General features: G+C 40.9%; 2 protein-coding genes across 3 annotated transcripts in view; one reads left to right on the top strand and one right to left on the bottom strand.

Moving 5' to 3' along the window:
- The window catches only part of LOC310721957 (uncharacterized protein), a 6,567-nt gene extending 1,170 nt beyond the window's left edge, over positions 1 to 5,397 (top strand). The window contains exons 2-3 of the mRNA XM_083534227.1: positions 2,325 to 3,640; positions 4,607 to 5,397. Coding sequence (XP_083390353.1) covers positions 2,525 to 3,640; positions 4,607 to 4,891 — 1,401 coding nt within the window. The 5' untranslated portion in view covers positions 2,325 to 2,524 and the 3' untranslated portion in view covers positions 4,892 to 5,397. The remainder of the gene's footprint in view (positions 1 to 2,324; positions 3,641 to 4,606) is intronic.
- On the bottom strand, positions 4,902 to 26,061 carry bmp7a (bone morphogenetic protein 7a). 2 transcript variants are annotated; one of them, XM_083534234.1, is made up of 8 exons: positions 25,920 to 26,061; positions 17,916 to 18,477; positions 9,616 to 9,799; positions 7,476 to 7,624; positions 7,177 to 7,392; positions 7,000 to 7,076; positions 6,745 to 6,855; positions 4,902 to 6,384 (listed from the first exon to the last, which is right to left on the bottom strand). In XM_083534234.1, the coding sequence occupies exons 2-8, from the start codon at positions 18,322 to 18,324 to the stop codon at positions 6,235 to 6,237; spliced, it is 1,296 nt and encodes a 431-aa protein (XP_083390360.1). In that variant the 5' UTR covers positions 18,325 to 18,477; positions 25,920 to 26,061; the 3' UTR covers positions 4,902 to 6,234. The 2 variants fall into 2 exon arrangements, with proteins under 2 accessions (XP_083390360.1, XP_083390361.1); XM_083534235.1 differs by lacking the exon at positions 25,920 to 26,061 and adding an exon at positions 19,505 to 20,335 and having other exon boundaries at positions 17,916 to 19,106.

The following is a 26,061-nucleotide window of genomic DNA, read 5'->3' as shown; positions in this document are numbered from 1 at the left end:
ACACACACACACACACACACACACACACACACACACACACACACACACACACACACAAGGTCTTACTTACAAAGCGTGGTAATCTGATTTATAAATCATGTTTAACAAACTTTAATCTTTGTCTGTGCTGTCTCTCTGTTTCCTGAGAAGAAAAATTCTACAGGGTTTTTCTTTTGCCTTTATATCAAACAGATGGAGAGAAATATTCAGGAGTAGCACACATTTATTAAAAAAACAGAACATCAAACATATGGAAGTCTTTCAGTGTGTTACATGCACCCTGTGTCAGCTCATTTATAGATATAAAATATTATCAATGTTCATCATGAAAGACCATGGACTTTGGAATTTTCAGTAGATATCTAGTGAATAGATGTTTAGCTATAATACGGTCGAGTGAGCAACTTATTTAATTGCTACAGAAGGAATGAATTCAATATTCTACGATTCAACACGACATGCAAATATAAATTCAGATGAATTCACTGCAATGCAAAAAGCGCACATCCGGCGTCCTTTACCATTGGCTTGTGTTGAGGCCGAATTTTGATCACGTGAACATTGTTTCAGGTGAAGAAAAAAAAAATTTAAAGGTTTTCAGGTGGCTTGTGTATCACCTTGGTAACAGATCCAAAAATGGTAATGTTTTGGCTAAAGTTTAGATTTTAGTAACTCTTACAGACCATCAAATAACATGTCCTTATGCCATTACAAAAAACGCAGGCTCTATTATTTAAAAAACATTATAAAGATTACTTATTGCAATAAGAAAACAGAGCTCATTAGCGCTTAGAAAAATGTTGTCTTCTTTCAACCTAAAAGTCACTGTGGATTTTTTAAACTGCGTATTTACATATAAATAACAAAAAGTGGCTTCTGTGCATGTTCAAGCCAATTCAGTTTAATGGCTACTAATAAATACGCCACATTCAGTCATAAAGATTGGAACGTCCTTTGAATGTATGGTTAGTTTTATAACTTCGCAAGCCTTTTTTTTTTTTGCTGTTATTAATAGAAAACATACATTTCACTACAATATACAAGCCGGTACAGTTCAGTCAAGAGACGGCGTCGCCTGAATTAACAGGTGTCCTGCTGCCATATTATTTTAACCTTCAAGCATGAGCTGCAGTTATTTCACTCTTAACCTCGTATAGACTGCGATATGCACTTTGTTTCCATAGTAACGCTCTTAGACAAGATTAGAGGTTGAGATTTGCAGACTTTAATCAAGTATCACATTATAGAACGTCGGGGATTGAAAGCAGTCACAGAAAGTGTTATAAAAAAGCACTTGTTTTGGGAGCTACTTTCCTAACAGTGCACTTGCTTCTGCCAACTGCTGATCACTGTGGGGAGTTTCATGTGCAGCGATATAACCTGGTTACTGGCGAGTCTCAGTTTTGATAACTCATTTCCACTGACTATTTCAGAAACCCAACCTTTAGCCTTTGATATTCAGCATGCTGAAGAAAAAATGTCCTATTTTATATACCACTCTTTGGTGTTTTTTTTTTTTTTTTTTTTTTTGGTCATTGGTCCACAGTCGTCACTGCATAATTGCCATCTAACCACATAATTCACTATGTTTCCTTTAGAATGTGCGCTCCACTCAAGGCAAACCGATCTGCAAAGTTTCATGTCTTTTCTCCAGTTCCGGACACCGACATTTATTCATTTGGCAGATGCTTTTATCCAAAACCACTTAAAAGTGATCCAGAATACAACCCAAGCGTACGGCTAAGCAATTGAGGGTTAAGGGCTCAACATTGGAACTCATGGGATTTGACTTCACAGTCGTCCAGTCACTAGCACAGAACCTTAATCTCTGGGCCACCGTGTGTTTATCTCTCAACCAATACATCAGCTCATTATCAACTCCCTCAGGAACTGAACCATGTCTGATGAGGTCAGAGGCAACTTAAAAGTCAGTGTACACTTTGGAAAAGTAGCACTCTGAAGAGTTTTTCAGCTTGTAGCCCTAGGGAAACCTCTGGGGAAGGTATTTTGTTTCAGAAAAGCTTGCAAATAGAACCCCCTTTAGAAAGCTTGGACTGATAACCATCCAAAGAATCCTTGGGAAACCTTTTTTCCAAGAGTGTAGGGCAGTCGGGATCTAGGACTGAAGTGGAGAACCCATAGCAAAGCCAAAAAGACATCAGAAGTATGAATCCTGCATGTACACCGTTTAATAAACGGGTTTCCTAAGGGGTTCTGAGGATATTTGGTACTTGTGGCAAGGTTCTAGTCTAAGTGCATACATGCTTTTGTATCTGAAATGTTTTATATGTTGATCAAATGTCATATATTTGTTTCTCTAACAGGCCGGACCATTTTCGACCAAAGACCACTGATGTGTCAACCAAGAAATCTACAACCTTTCAAATCTGGACTGGATAAATTTCCCTAAATTGTATTAGTCTATAATCAAATAGAAATACAGCCAGTTACACAGTCATGACTTAGTGGCAACATGTGAAAAAGCACCATCTGAAAGTAGAGTGCTAGAATACTCGGACTCAACATGGCAACTAATGGCCTAAGTGATCCTCCTCCCGTTCCTAAATCCCTCCCACCCAAGAAAAGGAATTCAGGTGTGGACGCAAACGAAGCTCCGGCCGAGCCGGTTTTCAAGACGCCATCTCCTTTCTGGAATCAGAATATTTTCAGGAGACCAAGGAGAATACGAGAACCGGCAGCCGTCTCCTACATCGATCTTCATTCCGCAGCCACGTATCATCCACTGTGGACTGAGGCTGGCTGCGCCTCAAACCAAGTTCTTTTACACCCATTACGTGACACTGTAGCCCCATTCCCTTCATGGGGTCCATATTGTGAAAACAGTGAACAGCTATTAGGTGTGTCCAACCAGAACAGGAACGATCCGATGAGCGTCCATGACTTTTATGGCGCTTCTGCCTACTGGAGCTACCTTCATCTCACAGAACAAAGAGATTTGTTATTTAAAAACTATGGAAGGGTCTCGAATCAGTGCAAGCCCAAAATCATAAAGCCTGTACCTCGGTCTTTGGCATCTCATTACACCAAAAAGGTTCTCCTTAATGTGGGGAGTGGTGATCAGTGGGATGAGAGACTACAGAATGAGAGCGCCAAAACCGATTCAAAGACAAGGAAGAGGAACTATTTGAGAGAAGGAATGAGACAGAGTTCTGGTCACATCGCTGAGTCTGGAACAGATCTTTCCATACACAAATATTGTTCAGAGTTTAAGGACTTATCACAAGCAAGAGCCACCAAAACAGAAGATCTCCAGTGCCAGCGGTTTCCTGTTATTCATCAGTCTTGCAACAATGTGCAATTAAATTCAGTGATTGAAGTGACAATGAGAAATGAGCACCCTCTACTGGCCAGGGGTGAAAAAGCAGAGAGACAAGAACAGAGAGAACTCGTGTTACCTTCCTCTCAGCTTTTGTCACGCTTTTTTGAAGGCTCTCTGATCGAACTCGATGGGGGACGGCTAAAGCGTGTGGAGGACTTACAGTTGGAGGATTTTGAATGCTGTACTGCGTCCTGCCCAGAGTTAAGTCTGACAAGATTCACTGTGAAGAAGATCACGTCCTCTGATAAACCTGGAGTGATGTGTTTGGAAGTAGAGGTTGATGATAACCCCCATTCCAAGGTAAACACACAAAACAATGGTTATGGTGCAAATACTGGAGAAGAATCCTTTAAGAAATCTTTAGGAAAGCATTGGAAACATTAATTTAGATTCTCCAAAAGGTCCTCGAAAGTGCTTTTCTTCCAGTGGACAGTGAGGTGCAGCCTGGTACACTTTGTACCTGTTGGTGATTTTTCAAAGTTGTTGCAATGATTCAAATCACAACCCACCTCATAAACCATAATTATAAATGTTTAGTCTAAATGAACTTTTTTCTTAACCTTAATAACTCGAAAACATGTTGGTCTTCATTAATGCCAGCTTAGACTTGGCACAAAAATGTAAGAAATCCATATAATAAATACCCAATATATTCTACACATTATATGTCCACACATCCCCTTGTCTAGATGTTGCAGAGTAGTGAATATTTCATACATAATCCTATTGGTTAATTGTTGAAAAGCCAACAAGATCAGCAAAGATAGGCAAGATTTTACTGTCCTTTTACACACCATTGGGTTTTAAATTAAAAAACAAAGCAACTGAGAAAAGAGAACTTTTATTTATAGGACCAAAAACCTTTGTTAAATCCAAAACTTGGGTTACTGGTCTGTGCAATGTTATGCTCAGAGGAAGTCACTAATTTTGGTTTCAAACGCTGTATTGTATTCTTGACACGTAGGCAAGTTTTCTGACTAAATTTATTATGGGTATTTATAATCAGCCAGCATTAGACCACAGAATCTCTTATCTCTTTCCGCAGCATGGCACTTCAATAGAAAAGTGCCACGAGTGAGCCTTTGAGTATCAATGAGAAAATTGTTTGTTACCCTGATGTTCCCATTGTTTTAAACAACATGATGTAATCAAGCTGGCATTCACTGTTCATTCACGAAAACATTATAGGAAATGTGAATCGGTATCCTTATGCTTTGCGTTCCACACTGAACGAGTGTAAGAATAAAGCCTGGGTGTGTTTCGCAGATCTCGCTGGAGGTGTGTGAGGAGTACCCGTTGTTCGTGTGCGGCCGTGGCTGGTCTTCTTGCAGCCCAGACAGAACCTCTAAGCTCTGCTGCCTCCGCTGCCAACAGCTGTTCCTGGGGGACGTGTGCCTGGCACTATCACCTGTACCTGTTCCACCTGCCGAGTCGACCCGGCCTGGAACCGGTGCCGATGATGTCGGATTTCTGAATCGTGCGGAGGGCACGAAACCGACTAAACTGAGAAAGAGACACAATTCAGCCCCAGAAATCCAAAACGTACAATAATATCAAACAGTTCGACAGAGTAACAAAGTTTATTTTATAATATAACTATGTACAGCCACTTACACAGTGAAAAGATGATGGGTCATATTTTCTATGAATCACCTTACTATGAAATTGCACTTAGGTGTTTTGTAAAAAAAACTTTAAAAAAATTTAATAATAATAATAATAATAATAGCAACAGTTGAATAAAATAATTAATTGTGTCATTTTCTAAAACAAACCAAAAATGTTTTTCATGTCCTAAGGCAAGAATATTTGTTGGATTTGTGCAATAAAAGAGTCAATCCCCGTCTGACTGTAGTTATGCGTTTGATGATCAACTTGACAAATGGGAATATAAGTTTTTAAAAGACTCCCATCTCCCATTTCTCCAAAAACATCTGGACTTGAAGGTTGTATTCCCTCATTACCGCGAGTAAGCATTGTTGTATAATAACATTCGCATGACCAAGAACAGCTGTAGAATTCCAGTTCTCTGCAGAAAAAAAAGAATAAAATAAAAATCAATTGCACCTGTCCCTATCCAGACAGTTCTATTTAGCTGCTTTATCATCCGGTCTACAGAGAGAACGCAGATGAGAACCACATGCTGCTGTCCGGGCCGCCACCCGCAGCTTTGGACCCGCTTCAGAGGAGAGGACGGAGTAAGTGATGGTCCTGTTGCCGGCAGTTAACACATGCTGAACACTCGTATCACTGTGTGATAAATGCAGTGTGTGGGATGAGGGTTTTGCCACAAGGGGGTTAACACACACACACACACACAGACACACACAGACACACACAGACACACACAGACACACACAGACACACACAGACACACACACAGACACACACAGACACACACAGACACACACAGACACACACAGACACACACCAAACCTCCACCTGCATATATAAAATCACACACTTGTAAATCTTCAGATCTGATGTGGTGAAAAAAACAGCTCGGAATTTTGACGTCATTTTGATTCAAATATGAAAAGTATTTCCCACCGTTCATCACACTGATATTGTTTTTTGGTCTCCAGTGACTCAAGGCGAAGAAAAAGTGTGCCTAAATCTAATCTTACACATCTTGTTGTGTGCTGGTTTTATCAAAGTTGTACGGTTGTTGTTTTTTTCCATTCTCAGTTTTACAGCATATAACGAAAGCAGCTCCTACTTGACTTCGGCTGCAGTTGTGATGCGCTTCAAAAAATGTGAGCCAACAATAGTTGTCCAACTTTTCCCTCCAATAACGAGTCCTACTAAACTTATGATTCCTGAAGGCACAGCCGGCCTCGGTTCGATCTCCTCCTGTTCTGTCCTCTGTGTGCGAGAGTGTACGTGTCTGTCGGTCAGTGGCAGCCACACGCTCTAACAACCATGTTGCGATATTTCTTCAGGATGACGTTGGAGCTGTCGTCGAAATACAGCACGGAGATGCCATGGAGCTGAGTGGGGGCGCAGCATGGCTTTGGGACCGAGTCCGGGTTTATGAAATGAACCTGCCAGGGAGAAAAGTTAATTTTGATAAATGAGGAATAATTTTTTGCCCTTTCTCCTCAATAATGTTTGTATCATGTTGTTGCACGTTTTGGCAAAATAAATTATTGCACTATGATATTAAATGGTTAAAAATGAATAGACAAGACCTCTATTATTTTGTAATATGTGTAACATCTGCCCTGTGCAATATGTTACTATAGAAACGTTCAAGAAAAAGCCCACCAACATGAACGTGTGATTATTGAAAATCAACACCTTTTGACGACTCAAAGTTTAAATATTGTGCACTCATTAAGTAAGAGTACTTCGTGTAGCTCTGGCTGTAGAGATCGTCTAACGAAACCCTGCTGCGAACTTACCAGCGTCTGCACAATGGCGTGGTTGGTGGCGTTCATGTAGGAATTTAAAGGGAAGGCGCATTCGCCCTCGCAGTAGTACGCAGCATAGCCTTCTGGGGCAATGATCCAGTCCTGGATACACAGAGAGAGATGGAAAGCGATGATGTAAAGCAAGAAAATTAAAAAAGGGTGGGGGAAAAAATAAAGTGGAACATGTGTTGTCCTCAAGTTGTCCTCTCTTAGAGAGAGGGAGATTTTTTATGTCTTTCATTATACCTGCCATCCAAGTTCTCTGAAGCTGACATACAGCTCATGTTTCTTGCAGCCCTGTTTTGGGTCCACACTAACGTTATCTGTACAAAAAAAAAAAAAAAAAGGAAATCAAATGTTAAATAAGATTTAAAAATGTGGACCTCCACTCATGTTTATTCAGACCAGCACGAGATACACTACCTGCAGCTTCTGCCAACCTCAGAGCCTCCTGGCTGGAAGGTGGCGAGTTTTTCGGGGTCTTTGGTCGGTTCTGGTTCCTCTGCTTGTGCCCTGGAGCCGAGCGGACGCTACGCAAACGGACGCCCGTCGCTCTAAAGAACGCCACCATGAATGGCTGTTTGTTCTGGGGACCTTGGTTGCCCACCAGCCCTGCAACCCTGGGGTTCATACGATCACCTGTAGTGGAAAACGGAGAACAATTAAAACCATTGAGCAAAAACAATGTGGAAAAAAAGAAAGAAGTAGGAGCTTTGACACACCATTTGCACTCTCCAGAACAAGCAACAGGCCAAGGTTCTGACCCGGGTGCAAAATCCAGTGGTTACTGGTAGCTGTGAGATCAAAAACCAGCCAGCCCTCTTCTGCAGCCCAGATCACCCGTGAGTCCAGCAAGAACAGATCTGAATCCCTGCCAGGAACACATATAACACGTTGCAAAAACCCAGGTGGTGACTTTTTTTTGGACAGGCAGTGTGTGTAATTTTATTTATATATTTATATATATTATAATGTGTATATATACACACATGTATAAACCTGAACATAATATTGGCATGTCCTATTTTAATATCCCATTCTACATTTAGTCCCCATTTGCTGTTATAATAACCTCCACTTTTCTGGGAAGATGTTCCACCAGATTTTGGAGCGTGTAGAGATTTGTGCTTATTCAGAGACTGATGTAGGTGAGGTGAGGAGGCCTGGGGTGCAGTTATTGTCCAATTCATCCTTAAAGTGTTTAGTAGGGTTGAGCTGAGAGGTCTACCCAAGCAAACATTTTAATTCTGCTGTTTCAAAGGCAATTTGGGGAAGAACCACATACGACTGGGTGTGTGTGTATAATATGTTATATACACAAACACACACATATATACTTCCCCAAAAATACATACATACATTGCACCAGTTGTATTATCACAAATACACATCTACATTTCATATAATATATGGACCAACTATCATTGTCAGGTTGTAATAACCAACAATCTTCTGAAAAGGATTTCCACTAGATTTTGGATCATGGCTGTGGGGATTAAAACATAGTGAGAGCGTCCTCACCAACATCTGACCTCTATGTGTTCCGTTGGAGGCAAAGTAAACGGAGATAAAGATCCGTCGAAAAAACAACCTTAAAGAGTGATGGTCAGGTGTCTACAAACTTTTGCCAATATCACATTGTCTATTCATTTTATATTGCTTAGGGTAACCAGAAAACAACGGTCTTGCAGAACTACAAGTCTCAGGACTTGATGTCACGCACAACCCACATCCTGGTTCTCCCCAAAACAACAAAAGACTCTAATCACTAGCAGCTTTCATGATTTATATGTGACTAGTAGATACTTGTGTGTCTGATGAGCTGTGATGTCTTTGTGTTGTCAACAATATAACCAAAATAAAAAAACATCACAAAAATCAAAAAGTCGACAGGCCAGAGCTTGCCCTCTGCCTCGTGTCCCAGATCAACCTCCCTGAATCGGGATGTCTCTTATCGCAGATTAAAATTCCTGTCTGGTTCAGGAGAGATACTGAAGCTGATCTGAGGAGCAAATGGCATGTTTGCGGGTCAGGTTTCATCCCCCCTGGGGGGCGCTGGGCAGACGGCGTCTGTCTGCGTGACGCGTCTGCATCACAATAGGAGTACGAGCGATGATTCACATTACCCCAGGGGTGATAAAGAGCGTGGACTTGACGTAAAGTGTGTGTGTGTGTGTGTGTGTGTGTGTGTGTGTGTGTGTGTGTGTGTGTGTGTGTGTGTGTGTGTGTGTGTGTGTGTGTGTGTGTGTGTGTGTGGGTGGGTGGGGGGGGAAGTGAGAGAATGTGTGTTTGTGTGCGTGAGTAAAGGGATATTAAACACTGAGGCTGAGAGAACTGAGAACGTGCTGCTCAGGAGGAGCACTGGGATCAAACAGGAGATATGGCTGGAGATAAAAAGACAGACCATGCGAGTAGAGATGGAGGAGGTAGTGGAGTTTCTCTCCTGTTCAAGCCTCTGCAGCTCACTAACTGACAGTAATGGCTTTGTAATGGTCGGCGTGCTAACAGCTGTGCTGTAAATCAGCGCAAGGAATTCAGTGGGAGACCTGGCACCGGACACCTACCATCGGGCAGGCCCATCAGCATGTGCACGCGTGTGCGTTTTCAGACCCAGACTGAGTGGGAGGCAGCACATGTTTCATCTCGCACAGTTCACCCAGTCTTTCTCTCAGGCTTTCACACCAAACTCTAATAAAACTCTAACGCACCACAGCTGCAGGCCGACGGCGCACACTGGGCTGACTATTCGGGACAAGAATAAGACAAACAAACAACTCCAACTGGGGGAAAAAACAGCATCACAAACATGGTTCATATAATCTAAACAAACACACAAAGTTCAGTCCACAGCTGCGTGGTTACCTGTCATCGTATTCCCGGAGCACTTGATACACGCTGACATGAAACGTGTCATTTTCGTGACTCTCGTGCACAAAGTCCTTGTAGACACGGAACTCTGCCGCAGTCACGGCTTCTCCTTCGGGAATGCGGGACAGATCGAATCGGTGGAAATGGTGGAATACGTGCAGGCCTTCTTCAGGATCAACTAGGATTGGACATGCACGCGCGCACACACACACACACACACACACACACATACATACACATCAGTTCACCATGTACAAACAAAGGTGGCATTCTTTTAACAAGCATTGGAGGCGTGTCAAATGTTTAAAGTAATATTCTTTTAATGGAATTTGGAGTTTTTAAATGCTTTGTTTAAAGCTTCATTTGAAGATGTGAATCTTTTCAGTCAGAAACTACAAAACTACCATTCATGCTAAACTACAAAAACATAAAACCTTATCATTTATTCCTCGAGGGCTCAACTTCAAGGTTCCCAAGTGTGCTCTGTTCAAAATGTAAATTCATATTTGAATGAAAATGGTACTTTGAAGTGCTCGAATTTTCTCATTGTCTTTAAAGTCAATGTTCTTGGGTTCTTCATGGAACCACATGGTAGTTCTAGTTCTACATGGAACCTGATCCAGAGAGACAAACTCAGTCATTGATACACTTTTTAAAAAGTGTATAAAAGCAAATGGCTTTTGATCTTTTAAAATTACAGTCTTCAAGAAAGCACATTTGGGTCGTTACTTGTTGTGGGCCACCTGGAACCTTTCCTGGGATTTAAACGCATTGTAAGGAACCAGAGGGAAATGACTTTTTTGTGCTGTGGAAAATTTTCAACAGGATATGCTTTTTTATACCAATGGACCTTATAAGCTACTTCCTTAGGGGTTGTTTGGATCAATTGATTTATTTTTCTATTTGAATCATTTCCTGAAAGGGAAAGAATATAGAGTTCTACCAACAATATACATATTATATACAACAAGCAAACACATCTCTTAAGTTTACTGTTGATCAATCCTAAATATGAGGTTATTTAATATCAAAAAAATTTTACCAAATTAATTTCACCAAAACTTCAGATCAATTTAAGATAAATCCATCCGGAGCAGGAAAAAAATGCAATAACAGAAGTGATGAGACGACGTTTCAGCAGGTAGAAGAAATACTGCAACTCTGCGGATCTTCGTCGAGACCGAGAATTAGCTGTTACGTGTGTGAATCTGATGTAACACGGATATCTTATTTACACAACGCTCCCACTTTTTGCTGTATGTATTAGCATCATGGCCGTCGCACCATGTACAAAACAGAATGCCTGCAACGTCTTGGACTCGCCGCTTTTGTAAAAACAAAACGTCATGGAAAGATTCTGGTTTGCTGGTCCTTCTGCGATGCCTCTAGTATAAAACAAGCTTTCGTAAACACGGGTTTTTAAAGTGCCGGGCCAAAGAAGCCTGCATCAACTGGTGATATTCAGCTAGACGACCTCCACTCCTAGTTCAGTGGAGGAGGGGAGGGGTGGGGGGGTGGGGTATAACTGTGGAAGTGGGAACGAAGTGCTCGCTTCTTTCGCCCGCAGTCGTAATTGTCTCATTTGGCGCGAATCGCTCATCTGTGTGTCCTCGCTTCGTTTTGAATATCTAGGCCAAACCGCACGTCTCTCTCACACACACACACTCAACTATGAACAGAAGTCCTCTCGTAAAAAGAAAGACTGCACAGTGTCAGAACGGCTGAGCAATCGCACACAGGACTAGTGCTTGATTGGTGCGCCCACATCACTGCGGCCAAAAAAGAAACGTTTGCTTCCATAAGCCGGATCTCAGGCACACATGAATTATGGGAACATAGTTTGGGAGGGGTGGTGGTGGTGGTGGTTGGGGGGGGGGGGGGGGGGTTACTGAGCCTGGCTACGGATTCAAATCACACACATGTGTGACCACAAGAAAAGCTCTGTAAAAGGCCTGGCCCGGAAACTAGTGGTGCCCCATATGCACAGACACATGTACACACACACACACTCTTTTCCTTTCTACCCCTCACGCACACACGGATTAACGCACATGCATCGTACACATGTTACTTGGGACTCGTAAGTAGTAGCCCTTATGGCCTTTATATCCCTTGCTAATCCGTCAGTGACCTCGGCTGCACTCCGCTCCAACATCCTGCTCTCGTTCGTGAAAGTGCAAAAAAAACGACTTCCTCAAAAAGGTCTCCGACAGCGTGCCCCGTCCCGATTTGAGCCAAATTCTCTGAGGCATCAAAGCAAAAGGAACTGGATTAAGTTCCCTCTGCCCTCAGCTACTCAACTAATTACATTAGTTTATATTTTCCTCACTGTTCCTACACGAGGCTGAGATTGAACACACTCGTTCGTCTTCATTCGAAAAAAACTGTTTACCGTCATGAAACATGGTAAGCGATATCTATAGCAACATCATGACTGGATGAATCCTTTTCTCCGCTTTCCCGCTGTAGAGAAGGAGGAGGTGCACAAGGAGAGGCCGTGATGTTTGTCACATTTAGTCAACAGGATGACATTTTATGAGTGTGTTTATCCACACACCCTATAAAGCAGGAAAAACTACTCAATGAAGAGTAGAAAAAAATACCCTCCAGTTTATGTGAGTAAGTGACTTTGTTGAGGAAAATCCATGATTTCAGAATGAACCTTTGGCAGATGTTGGCCGAGCGTCGTCCCCACCCCGGGCTAGCTGAGATCTTCTCAGAGTTTCCAGCATGTGGCACAAGCTCAACCTTTCCTGGAGGTTTCTGGGAAGCTGTTTTCTCAGTGCTACACAATCCATTTATCCATGGGAGGGAAAAAGAAAGCATGCCCCGCTTTTCTGGTGCAAAAGGTGAAACACCTAGCGCGTTCGAAAAACAAAAGAGATGGACGCAAGTCGAGGCAACTGAAGGTTGTGGTTCTAGATCATTCGCCAACAATCTAATCGGAGACTCGAATGCTTGTAATGACCTTGGGCCCCTGACTTTCTGATCTATCTACTGATCTATTTTTTTTCCCAGAAAGATGCATACTTTGCCTCCAGTGTCAGTTCTTTGTATCGAATGTTGCGCTTTACAGTTTCTGGGCTACGTGACAACCTGCGTTCAATCGAATTAACTTCATGAGACAATTGAGGAGATTGTTTATAACCGCTATAATATAAGTGATAACAGGAACTGACTTGTTTTATAGACGTTCCATAGAAGTATAAATAGATTTAAAGGGAATAAAAAGTTACTGTTAAAACTGTCAAGATGCTGTGGTATGAAAGGAAGGAAACACACCAGCGTGCACTACTATTGGAAAGTGTTTCATGTCAGACCGTACTGTCCTACAACAGCCACGAGTGCTCAATTCTTTACACGCAGAAGAAAATAAATGCTGGCATCATGACTTTGTCCATGATTTCCCTTTTTTTGTCTTTTTTACTCTTCATAAAGCTGATGCTTATGTGAAATCTGTTTTGGGGAACTGTTGTAAAAAAAAAAAAAAAAAAATACCCACTACACCGTAATTCTTGACATCACTTGCTCCTGGTTCCAGACCAGCTGAATTTTTGTTCTGGACGCAAGCATACTTGGTTGGCGGAGGAGCGCATCTTAAATAGGGAACGCTTTGAGTACCAGTACCAGTACCGCATCCGTGCTGAAGCAGTAGTTCTGTGTATTTTTGGTGTCATGTATGATCAGCAACAAAACCGTAAGTTCCTCTTGGAGAATCTTGAACAGGTACCAAAAACCATTAAAACGTAGGACTGGTTACTGATGGAAAAAGCACAGTTCGAGTTTTCTGGTGCCAGGTTCCGGTGCTTTGTGAAAGGAAAAAGGCCTTAAGTGTGTGTGTGTGTGTGTGTGTGTGTGTGTGCTGGTGGGGGTCAGTCAATAACGATGACAACCATGATTACTGCTGCTTTTTACACACATCCTGCATGCCACGTATGACATCATAGCCTACAGAGCGGCCACAGTGCACGTGCTCAAATTGTTTCCATCATCGTGCAATAATGAACATGCGTGGCCAGCCGTGAGTGAAAAAGAGAGGAGGAGGAGGGAGGAATAAGCTCTCTCTAAGCCGAGCGCATACTGAAGGCAGAGAGTCATTTATTTGACCGCAATTGAACACTGGAAAGAAAAGCACCGGCATTTTGTGGAGGCAATAATTGCTTGTAAGGGTTTGCTGTGTTTATGTTTAAGGCCATTAGGCACAAAGATCAGCGTTCAGATATGCAAACTGCTCCACACACACACACACACACACACACATTTCAACACTTTGCTCCAAGCCCATAGGTTGATACGATGAGAAATTACAGTGCAGGGTAAACACACTAATTAACATCAGCGCTCAACAATTATAACAGCGGGGCTCCAGCACACCTTGTAGCTCGAGCTTAAACTGTTTCCAGTGTTCGTTTCGGTACAAGCAGACGTCATGCGATTTCACGTGCTCACCGTTAAACGGTAGAGCGAGCATCATATTCAAAAGTTCAAATTAACTTAACCGTACAATTCCAGAGGTGTTGATGTTCCTTCCTACCGTGATACAGGATACACCTTTAAAAACTGTCTTTTTTTTCCTGCCGTTTCCTGATACGACACTGAAACACTTCACTGAAACATTTCACTGAAGGGGAAAGGACGCGGGGCATAAAAGATGCTTTCGATTGCAAACTATGAAGTCGATCTCAGACAAAGATAAATTGAAGATAAAAATAAAAACATAAAACATACTTCAAATTCCTTCTATGAAACTCTGAACTCCTCACTAGTTCAAAACAAGACATCCAAGCAACATGGCTTCAACAGTAAACAACAGCATTTCTTCCTTTTTAAACGTGCCATGTTATATATATATATATATATAAAAAAAGAGTCATAATCACTTCTATTAAGCCATAACATCAGCCATAACATCAACGTAAAACTTTGTTTTGAGGATCCACATCACAGTGAGGTGGTTAGACTGATGCTAACAAAAGATGACCTTGGAAGCATCCATGTTTTGTTTTTTTGCCTTCGCCTTGAAGTTCGTATACACTGGGTTGACTTTTTAGCCCGAAGTTCTGACTTTACATTTTTCATTATTTGGTAACTGCACTTAATAATCTCATTTATACAACTGAGCAGTTGGGGATTTAGGGCCTCGCCCAAGGGCCCAGCAGTGGCAGCACTGGAATTTGAACTCATTTTAGAAATTTGAAAATTAATTTAGAATCTCTGATTGAATAAAAATAAATAAATAAATAAATAAATAAATAAAAGGAAGATGCTCTGTATGATCAAAAAAAACAATCACCAAATTTCTTCCTGTGGCTTTTAATTGCCATTTGATGCAAATAAGATGGAAAATATTTTGTAAGTTGCCTTCGTAGGACATTATACAGCCTTTTGGTTGGCGGGGGGTGTGGGGGGTGTGGGGGTTTGGTTGAATCTGTGGTATTGTGGAAATGTTTTCCAATCTGCAGTCTTGGAGTTTGTCACTGGGTTTTGATCAATCACCACTGCTTTAAAGAAAAAAAACCCATTTTCCACACCTGATTCGTTAAATTGTATTATGGGAAGTAATAAAAAAAATTTAAAAAAAGATGCACTCAAACTCTTTCCAGAATGTTTTAAACTAACAACTAAAAACACTATAAAAAATTGGATTTGGTTTCTGAGAATCAGAGGCTGAAGAATAATTGGATTTCAGTGTTACTTGGCCAAGCTGGCTTATCAGTGTAAACATTTGGAGCATGACTGCTTCTCTGCAGAATTACAGTGAGCTGCAGGGATTCTCTGTGTAACATTTTTCTTTATTAGGGGGGATAAACAATTGCAAAACAGCTTCAGGTGCTTATGCTCGTCTTCTCTTCCTCTCTTAAGACAGAAGTAAATCATAAATAAGTGGCTTTGAAATATAATCAACATTTTTTCTTTTCGTTGCTGTTGTTAAACTAAAAAGAAAGCGGGACTGTGTGAGGAGAAAAGGTCTGAAATGGAAGAGAGTAACCTGATCTCACATGTAGCAAATCTCCAGAGTGAAAACAATGTCGCTGAAGTTTATACAAGCGAAAAACGAAATTAACAAAAAAAAAAAAAAAAAGTTTTAAGGCCACCTGGTAACTCAAGCCTTAACCATTCATTACTTGGAACAAACCAAGCAGGCTCATGCTGAAGAGGCATCGGCATGTTAACGTAAGGAAGAACAGATTGTGGACGGCCTTTCCATTCCAGGGAACAGCTGGCTCTTGCTGAGAAAAAAAACAAGACCTCTTAGACACATCTGTAGCAATCCATGGCACATTCCCAGGTAAAACACAAGCTGGGAAAAAAAATTGAAAGCCGACCGGTTCCAAGCAGAAGCCTCGACAAGGCTCTGCAGCTGGTGTGCAGGATGGAGTCTGAACTTCACGGGTCCTATCTGACTTTGTTTGACAGCAATATCTATGGGGAGATTTTATTATTTTCTTCCGACTCGACCTATTCAGTGCATTACAGCTTTCACCATTCTACTACAGTCTATATTTGTCTCAGTCTATTTGATTTTAAAAAGAATTTGCATTGAAAATATAATTCAAATGATTTAAACTAGAGGCTCGAAATCTACTCTCTCGACTTTTTTCTCTAGTAGCTGTGGCTGTGTGGGAAGGAAATACCTTTAATACAGTCGTTTAGGGTGGTCCCGGATTGAACACAGGCCTGCTTGCCTCAACACACATCTCAACAAGAGGAGGAAATTATCCTGTCAATCACCAGCCCAACATGGAAAATAAAAAAACAACGATCCTGAACTTAGGCTGGGCCTTTTTTTAAAGACTTTTTAGCTCACATCATAACCGTGTCTCGACAGTAATGTAAGATGTTATTTTTTATGAAGGGATTACACAAGTGACAGCTGGCTCGGCAAACAAAGCTGAACTTTCCAAGAGGCCACCGTGCACCATCGAGGAGATTTGGACTGAAACATTTAGTTCTTTGCTCTGAGGCATGAAATTCCCACTGAACAAAAAAAAAACAAAAAAAAAAAAAAAGCTTGTGGATAAAAGGAAGGGAGTACTGAGAGGGGAAGGAGACTCGTGTCCACTACAGGAATGCGCCCTCGCTACAGCAAAACACAGGCAATGCTATAGCTTCCAAACGAAACAAAGGCAGAATTCAGGTTTGATAAGTTCAGTAATGTCCAGGGAAGTCCCCGGTCATGCCCACAGCTCTTTGAATACTTGCAGACCTTCTTCATTATTCACACAGAAACCTGCGATCGCTCACAAGCAAAGCCGGATACCGAGACTAATAAGAAGACTACTATTATTATTACAATCTTTCATCAGCCACTGTTTATCTCATCGTTCTCCCACTCTTTCCATATACCTAAAAAACACAGACACACACACTTGAGGGTCTCCCAAACTGGTCTTTATCTCTTAACAGCTTTATCTTACTCCTTCGAGGTCAAAAATGCCTTCTCAGATTTTTACACCCCCCCCCCAAACTAAGCCGTGTGAAAAGCCCTCTTCACAGCAGATTCGAAGTTCTCGAAACGGCAAACCATTAGCTCTGGACAAAAGAAAAAAATTCTTCGTTTTACAGCCTTCTAAGAGGAATAGAAAGCAGCCATGTGAACCGTCAGGCAAAAAGAAAGAAAGAAAAGAAAGAAATCCAGCCATTACAGTGTATATTGACATACCAGAATGTCTTTTGGGATCCAAACAGATCTATATCATCTCATGAAACAGCTCTTGGAGACAGGGCTGCACGGCAACGTCTTCTGGTTTCTGTTGTAGTTTACTTTCCTAATGAAACTTGAGCTTAAGCCTTAAGTGCAGATGTCGACCTGCTTCGCGCTGACCTACAGAGACGTTTTACTCTCACCTGAAGAGTTTTCACTCAATTGTCCAGTGATTTCATATTTATTTAACTCTTGAAGGCCCCCAAAAGTTTTCTTATTAGAAATTGCATGTAATCCTGGAGAGAGCTGGTATAAGTACCAGCTGCCAGACAAGAGCAACAAAGAATCATAAACTCAAGGCATGGCAGCGTTTTGTTTTTTAAAGGGTTTTCATGTTTTCCAGAGCCAAATGTTTAAAGTAACACCCACAATATTATCAAAAACAGTCGTTAGGAGGGTGTGGCGATGCTTCTTCTCCCGAGGAGACAATAACAGTTGATGTCAGGGTTTATGAGGATCGGATTATGAGTGTGCGTAAAGGTGCGTCCTTTAGAAGATGCGATACGTAATAGATTTGTGACGTAATAATCGGAGCAAACAAATAAACAAACAATCAGAACAACACACCAATAATAATAATAATCCTCACCCATGTTGACGAAGCTCATGACCATGTCGGCGTCGCTGAGATAGCGCTGGTCGCGTCGGGTCGGAGCCGGTGCTGGTGCCAGGACCGGCGCGGCGGCGCGACCGAAGCCGGAAGCGGCGGGTTCGAGCGCCGCGTTGTAAAGCTCCAGCATGTACATAGGCGCCGCCGTGCGCCGCTCCGGAGAGTGAGGTCGCGGGCGCCGGGGTAAACCGAGTACGGACAGGATCTCCCGCTGCACCTCGCGGCGCTCCTGGCTGCGCAGCGCACGGTGCACGAAAGCCGAGCTCAGGTCGTTCTCCATCGTGAAGTTCGCGGCGACCAGCGCGACGCACGAGCACCACCAACACCACCACCACCAGACCGCCAGCAACCTCAACCTCAGTCTTAATCTCAATCTCACCCTCGCCATGCTGGAAGTTCAGCTCGTGCAGCAGCTCCGATCGGTTTATTAGTTCCTAAGTTTGGTCTCTCACTCTTCAGGGTTCTTTCCCTCGTGTCCTCACGCGATGCGCCTCTGGTTGCGCGCAGACTTTAAGGAGCGCGCTGCACCTCAGGGGTGGACCTCATCAATGATGGAAGAGGGTGGGGTCAAAAAAAAGGGGGTGGAGTGGGGGGTTTGATTAAAAATAACACACAATAATCATCACTAAAAATTATTAATATTTTTTTGCAGCTCAATCACTACCTGCTACATAATAAAATAAATAACTACAATAAAAAGTGTATCCCATGTGTGTATCTGTAGAAAGTGCATTCTAGGAGGGGAAGCAGTATAACCAGTGATTGGAAGTTACATTGATGAAAGAAACAACAAAACCTGGACATAATAGGAATGTAGATATGGAGCCTTGATCAATAAAATGATGACATCGATAGATACGCGTTAGACTGTTGGTCATACTGGTAAAAAAAACTTTTCATTTTTCATTGTAAGTTTACGCCATTTGGCAGACACCCTTATCCAGAGCAACTTACAGGGGCCCCAGAGAGGCAGTTTGGTGTGGTAGAGGTTTAAACTTATGACCAAAGTCCAATGCCTAAGCTAAGGCACGAAGCTACCACCACACACAGAACACAAAGCACAACATGCTCAAAATGGGTATCCAACGTCAAAGTTCTAGCAGTACAGAAATGTTTTATTATATTAGAAACATTTCCTAAAGTGTGAACACCAATAATCCTAAAAAACATCTAAAACCACACAGTTATAATGTGGACATATAAACTCCACACGCATATGGGGTTCTTCCCCAAATTGATGGATGCACACAATTTCCTTTGAATGTTGTAATACTACAGTTGCATTATATTTCAATAGAGCTATGAGGCCCAAACATGAAGACATGATTCACCAAGGCGTGTGGAGTGTGAGAACTATAGAGGCCTGCACAGATCCCTGACCTAAACTCAACTCAACACCTTTGAGATCAACTGTAACATCGACTGCACCACAGGCTTCCTGACTTCATTAATCCTTCTGTGGCTGAAATCGGCCCAATTGTTCCCAAAGCCATATTCTGAAATCTATTAGAAAATCCTCCTAGAAGAGTGGAAGGGGGGAAGGGGGTTAAATCTGTAATAGAGTGTACGAGAAACATGCTAATGAAAAAATCTCATGTTAAAAGCAGAAGTGTTTAATGCTAAAACACAACACAACTTCAGTTTGTCGACTTGTCTACTGAGTTCTGTTCATATTCCTATATTTATTTCAGTAAGAAGTTTGGAAGTGTCACCAAAATGTCCATAGAAATACTTAAGATGGGTTGTACTGCATATTTTGCCACCTTGATATATTTTGTCAGGAATGTGTATGTGTGTTTGGTATTTCAGCCTATGGACAATGTATAGTTCAACTGACAGTCGTCTTTTTTATTAAAAGGACAACTGACATTCTCTAACTGAAGTTACATGCAGTCTTGACTTCAAATGAAAAGGTTTATGGCTTGTAATTTAGTTGATGTACAAGTATGTAAATTTTTTTAGAGCTCTGTGAAGGCCACTTGCAAATCTTCTTCTTTCGGCTGCTCCCATCAGGGGGCGCCACAGCGGATCATCTGTCTCCATACTACTCTGTCCTCTACATCTGCCTCTTTCAAACCAACTACCTCAGCATTCTCCTACCGATATACCCCATGTCCCTCCTCTGCACATGTCCAAACCATCTCAATCGGGCCTCTCTCACTTTTTGCCAACACGTCCTACATGCGCTGTCCCTCTACAAAACCTGTTCCTTAACCTTTCCATCGTCGTGACTTCCAATGAAAATCTCAACATCTTCAGCTCTGCTACCTCCAGCTCTGATTCTCTATTATTCTTTTATCCAAAAGTGACTGATTAAACGATTATGCAAAATGGCAATGGGCAGAATATAATATCCTTGATACCTTACACTCACTTAAGTAATCCAGGTTACTCCTTGTAAGCAGGAGATATTTATTATCCTATTGAGTACATGGCAAAAGTATTGGGACATTAAAATTAGAAACACACAATTTTATAGGATGTCCCTGGGTGTGGTAGCATGACATTTCCCCCCTTTGGGAGACCCAAATCTGTTCAAACATGAGAATGATCCTGTGCACAAAGCCAGCGCCATGAAGATCTGCTTTTCATGGGTTGGAGTAAAAGATCTTGAGTGGCCTGCTATAGAGCTCTGACCTCAACCCTACTGAACAAATTTGGGATAAATGTGAATGCTGACTGCACCCCAGGCCTCCTCACCTCACCTACATCAGTACAGAATAGAATAAAAGAAATTAATATCATTTATTTGTCACATATACATATACATATACACATATCCCAGCCTGCTCGGAAGCTGGGGTCGGAGCGCACCTGATTTTACCAAAACATTTGTAGCTGATTAAGTACGCTAAAATCTAATGAAACATATTCCCAGAAAAGTGGAGGTTACTATAACAGCAAATAAATCTAATTGTGAATGTTTCAAGATTGCACTGCCACATTTGATCCTTACAGGCGATGCGAACATGTAAACTGTAATAAGCAGTGAAATGACATGACCCATTGTATATAATAAACTAAGGATAATTCTATCTACCTGTACGGCTTTCGTTTATAAAGTGTTGTTACTTTTAAGGTAATGACAAGTCAAGATATATGAGGTAATGAATACATTCTGTGTATACAGTAATATCTACAGTGTACGCTCTTAAACATTTGTACACATATGGGTTTCAATGATGAACTGATCTGGGATTAAAGAAGTTCGACCCAATGGACGGTCTGGGTTTTGTTTTGTAACATAGTAATTTTGTGTCTCAAACCCTCGTGGCCTTTCCCCTTCCCCTACGAGACCCAAACGCCCCTGTTCCATAGTCCATGTGTTTTAGTTTCGGCGCTGACTGCAGGACACCTTCTACCCTGCAGAGTTCACTTTGAACACAACCTGCTCTAATGTTTAGAGGCCCCTAAAGACCTTGCTTACCTATGTCACATGCGATCAGATTTTTAAAAGGTGCTGGCACTAAACTCTCCAGGAAGGGAAAGTAACTGTTAAGACACATTTGGTTAGAGCAGGGGTGTTCAACTTTAGTGCTCCGTCTTAAATCATATTCTACGACATCATACTTAAAAGTATGTTCTATGTAGACTTGAACCAGAGGTATGGTATGTACAACATACTGTAGAATAAATACATGAACAGGCAATTGCATTTAAATGCTGATTTATTCAGAATTTGATGATTAAAAAAAAACATCTGAGGTAAATAGTTTAGAGCTAACTTGAAATGGCTATTCTGGGAATATGACTTGACTTGACTCGACTTGAGTTGACTTGAGTTGGAAAAAGCTGTAAATTAGTGTATGCAAAGATGTTTTTAAAAACGAAAGAAGTACGCTTTTTCTCGTCGCACGATAAATAAACTATCAAGTATATATTTATTAAATAGAATCTAACCTGTCGTTTAAAAAAATTACTAAATATTATATATTTAATCGAAACACAGACATAAAGAAGTGTTAGTGGGTAGTTGGGAGATGGACATGAAAGATACAGCTACAAATTAACTTGCTACTAAAACACTTAATATTTCAACAAAACAATGGTGTTTAGTGATTGGAAATCGATAAATGTGTCCAGTGATTAGTTGTTTAAATGGTGAGCAGCGATTAGTTGTTGGCAAAAATTAAATGATGTTTAATGATTGGTCATACCTACAAATAATGTTCAATGATTGGTCATGGGTAAAAATGTTGTTCAGAGATTGACCATTGTTAAATGTTCAACTATTTTTGATCAGGGATTTGAAATGTTAGTAAAAATAATGATATGTGATTGGTTATTGTTAAAATTGTAATCTGTGATTGGTTATTGGTAAAAATGGCGATTAGTGATTGGTTATTGTTAAAATGGTGATCTGTGATTGGTTTTTGTTAAAATTGTGATCTGTTATTGGTTATTGGTAAAATTGTGATCTGTGATTGGTTGTTCACTTTAGTAAAAAAAAAAAAAAAAAAAGTAATAATAATAATAATTGTGATCAGTGATTGGATGTTAGAACAAAAACGATGATCAGTGGTTGGTTGTTAGTTAAAAATTGTGAACAGTAATTGGTTATTAGTAACATAAATATGGATATTTGCTAATATCCGCTTGAAAAGTAGATTTATCAAGCTCAAAAGTCCTAGAAAAGCCAAGAAAGTTGGTAACACTGGTTCAATACGAATCACTTCAGTTACCTAACCAACAACGTTTGCTGTACTGTTGTTTTTTTATTTGAATCCAAAGCTCTCTGGAAAATCTCTTATCTACTACAAACCTTGCATTTATATACACTACACCAAAGCTATTCTCAAAAAAATCCAAAATACTGCATAAATAAGTGATTTGAGACGGTTAAGGTTTTTCCAACTGACCTTTCACTCACTGTGATTTTGGTGATTAACTGATAAACTGAACCAATCAACGGGTTTGTTGGGGAAAGGTTTCACCTCTGGAGGGCTGTGAGTGCCCAGAGTATGAGTTGAGAAACCTCACACTGACACACCTAAAGTCCTGATCATAAGGCGATACGTTGAATCAGTTGAGTTTGAGCAGGGACGCAACTTAAAGGCGGTTCATGTCTTTCTGTGACGATGGCTTAGAGGCCTTCAGACCATCAGACTTTCTACACTGTGCCACTTGGGTCAGTGTAATATAACTAAAGGCTCAAAATAGGTTACATAACCAAATCTAATAATGCACATTGCAGCCCTTTATACTACCCAAAAAAATATATAAGTTGTAAAGTTTATTTCGGCTGAATTAATGGCTATCGCCTCCCACAATAGCCAATGAAAAACTTTGCCAAAATGCTTTCACACTGATCCAGCACTGACCCGGTTTATCCTCCGACAAGTGATGACAAGCCTCTAATTGTCCTTTGTCCCGTTATGGGGACGCGGCAAAGATCACAAGTGACATCTCCAGCGCTTCCCACCTGCTGTGCCTGCGCCCCGTTTCCCACTGCCACATCGACCGTAACCTAGAGACAGCGACATGGCAATCATCGCCGCCCTCATTCCTCTTCCGAAACAGGTCTAAAGGTCAAACGTGTCCCACACCCTGGTTAACTCGTACATGCTGTGAGCTCAGCATCATCTTTCTGTAGCACAAAATTAGTTCTCACTAAATGATCAGTTTGGTGCACAGGTTTTTTCAAGATGCTACAATCTGCGCTTTATTTTATTCTTTCCGAGTTGAAATCAAAGCGAAATAGATTCGATTTTCCGCCCTGGTAAAGAATAAGCATTGAGGAATCATTGATCAGAAAAACACTAGTAAAAAAAAGACACATTTATCTCTTGATTTATAATCTAATCATTTGGTGGCTTAATGCACTCAATCTCAGTCAGCACTTGGATGAAACGTTTCTCACACGTGGTTGATCTAAAGCCTAAATAAAATGCTTGTACAAAAATGTATGCAAATTATTCTGTCATTACCTCAAAACAAGACATGTTTAATCTTTGGAGTTAGGTAGGCATCATTAGTTTTGCACTGGAGCTGCAATTGTACTGATAAGCAAGGAAACTTTTCTTCGTTGCTAGTAAAAAATTCTCTTTTAAAACAGAAATGTGCATGGTAATTGATTCTGATGCTAAAATCCACCATAGGGGTAAACATTTTCCTCTAAAGGCACACCCTGAACTGTAGTTTTACACTGTAAGACTGGAGACTCCTTCCAGATGTTAAATAAATCACCAACATATCAACAGTTACACTTGTTTTTAATGAAAAGCATCCAGCTAGAACTTCGAGACTGAATTCTGAACATATCATTCTCAGGTTTGACCGTTTGAAATGGTAAAAGTTTTATGTAGAACCACACAGCAAACAGAGTTCCAGGTAGAAAGAGGAAGAGACCCCTGAGGAACATTTTTTTTTCTAATCCATGTAGTGTACACATTGCTGCATTACTGACCTACTGAACAAAAGTACGTCGTTTGTGTTCCGTCGTGCAGAATGAAACGGGGGAAGGAATCAACACAGTCTTCTTATCTTTCTCAAAGGCTAATCCCTTATTCACGCTGGGAGTGTGTGAACTACAACACAAAGAGCTTATACACACCCTGGTCATGCCAACATCACCCTGGCATATAGCAGGGCCCAGGTGTTAATAGTCACACAACTAGGTGTTAATTGGTCTGCAGGGAGGTGCAGTGATGCGTGCATGTAGGTGTGTTTGTGTGATTTAAATATGGTGGGCTTGGGGGGGTTATTGAACATGAGTTGTAAAAATAATACATTTGATTCATCCGTATGAATAAAATCGATTTATTCTTAGATAATACACTGCAATAACTATAAATGATGTACTGTATGTACATGCCTACATGTATAATGCAGCTGCTGAGCATCCTGAGCCTGGAATTTGCACCATTTCTGATTGCAAGACCCTACAGCGGATAGTGAGGACGATTGAGAAGATCACCAGGGTCTCTCTACCTTCCACCGTGGTCATTTCCACCACAGGCTGCACCTGCAAAACCACCAGTGTTGTGGCTGATCATCTCACACCTAACACACACTGAACCACACCACATAGTAGGAATTGGAAGACTGACATGCATCCCAGGCCTCCTCACCTTCATCAGTACCTGACTTGACTACAAAATCTAGGGGAACATCTTCCCAGGAGAGTGGAGGGAATTATACGAGCAAATTGTGACGAAATACAGAATGGAAAGCTCAAAAAGAACATACCATCCTTATGACCAACTTTTGGCAATATAGTGTGTGTATATATATATATATATATATATATATATATATATATATATATATATATATATATATATATATATAGTATATATATTATAGTAATGTACTGATATTCTGTCTTTCTGTAGTTAAATATAATTAATATGGGAAATGAGGTAGCGGTAATTTTATAAACTGAACCTGGCTAACACTGCCACCTAGTGGTCCATACTGGATGACAAAATTGATAGTGAAAAGTGATAGACATATTTTATATACATCATAAGTTAGTATTCATGCAAGACAGATGCACACCAATCGACTATAGGAGACTTAATAAATATTTATAAAAGTATTGCACACATAATGGACCGGGTACTTCCACTCCTTGAGTAATAACCGAGTCTATTCAATTTGACTCAGCTCAATATTAAAGAATCGATTCTTTGAATCACCTAAACGGCTCGTTGACATATTTAATAAACCGTGCAAAGCATTTGCTATTCCTATTAACCATGTGTAGGTATGTTTCCTAAAATGTCCCTTTACCTTTGAAATACTAAAATTAATTTAATCCGCAACTGTAATCGCTTCCAGTTTGTTCACCTAAAAGAGCCGACTCAAGAGCCGATGCGTTTCGCAAACGACACCTCAATTATTCGAACTGCAAAGTTGGGGAAACGTGAACTAGTGTTATTAATGGTATAGATTCAAACAAATATACGTGTCTAATGACGAATCTAACTGTAAATACGATTACGATGCCGTTTAAAAACAAAGAAGTGGTACTTTATTTACTGTTGACGACGTGAGAAGCCATGTTGAAATGACGTCACGAATTCAACTCGGGATCGAGAAGACCTTCGCGGTTTCCAAGTTGTTGTTTTGTTTCTTCTGTTTTTAACCTGGTCTATGATCTGAACTTTTTCGTAGGTTTATT

The sequence above is a fragment of the Silurus aristotelis genome (assembly GCF_946808225.1).
Source record: "Silurus aristotelis genome assembly, chromosome: 28".
Lineage (NCBI taxonomy): Eukaryota > Metazoa > Chordata > Actinopteri > Siluriformes > Siluridae > Silurus > Silurus aristotelis.
The sequence above is the reverse complement of the archived record's forward strand: the minus strand, read 5'-3'. Positions and strand labels throughout refer to the sequence as shown.

Coding starts and splice junctions, on each gene's coding strand:
- bmp7a (XM_083534234.1), bottom strand. CDS start 18,324: ATGGCGAGGGTGAGATTGAGATTAAGACTGAGGTTGAGGTTGCTGGCG. Junction 7,077..7,176: donor GAGGTTGGCAGAAGCTGCAG/GTAGTGTATCTC, acceptor TTTTTTGTACAG/ATAACGTTAGTGTGGACCCA. Junction 6,385..6,744: donor ACGCCATTGTGCAGACGCTG/GTAAGTTCGCAG, acceptor TCTCCCTGGCAG/GTTCATTTCATAAACCCGGA.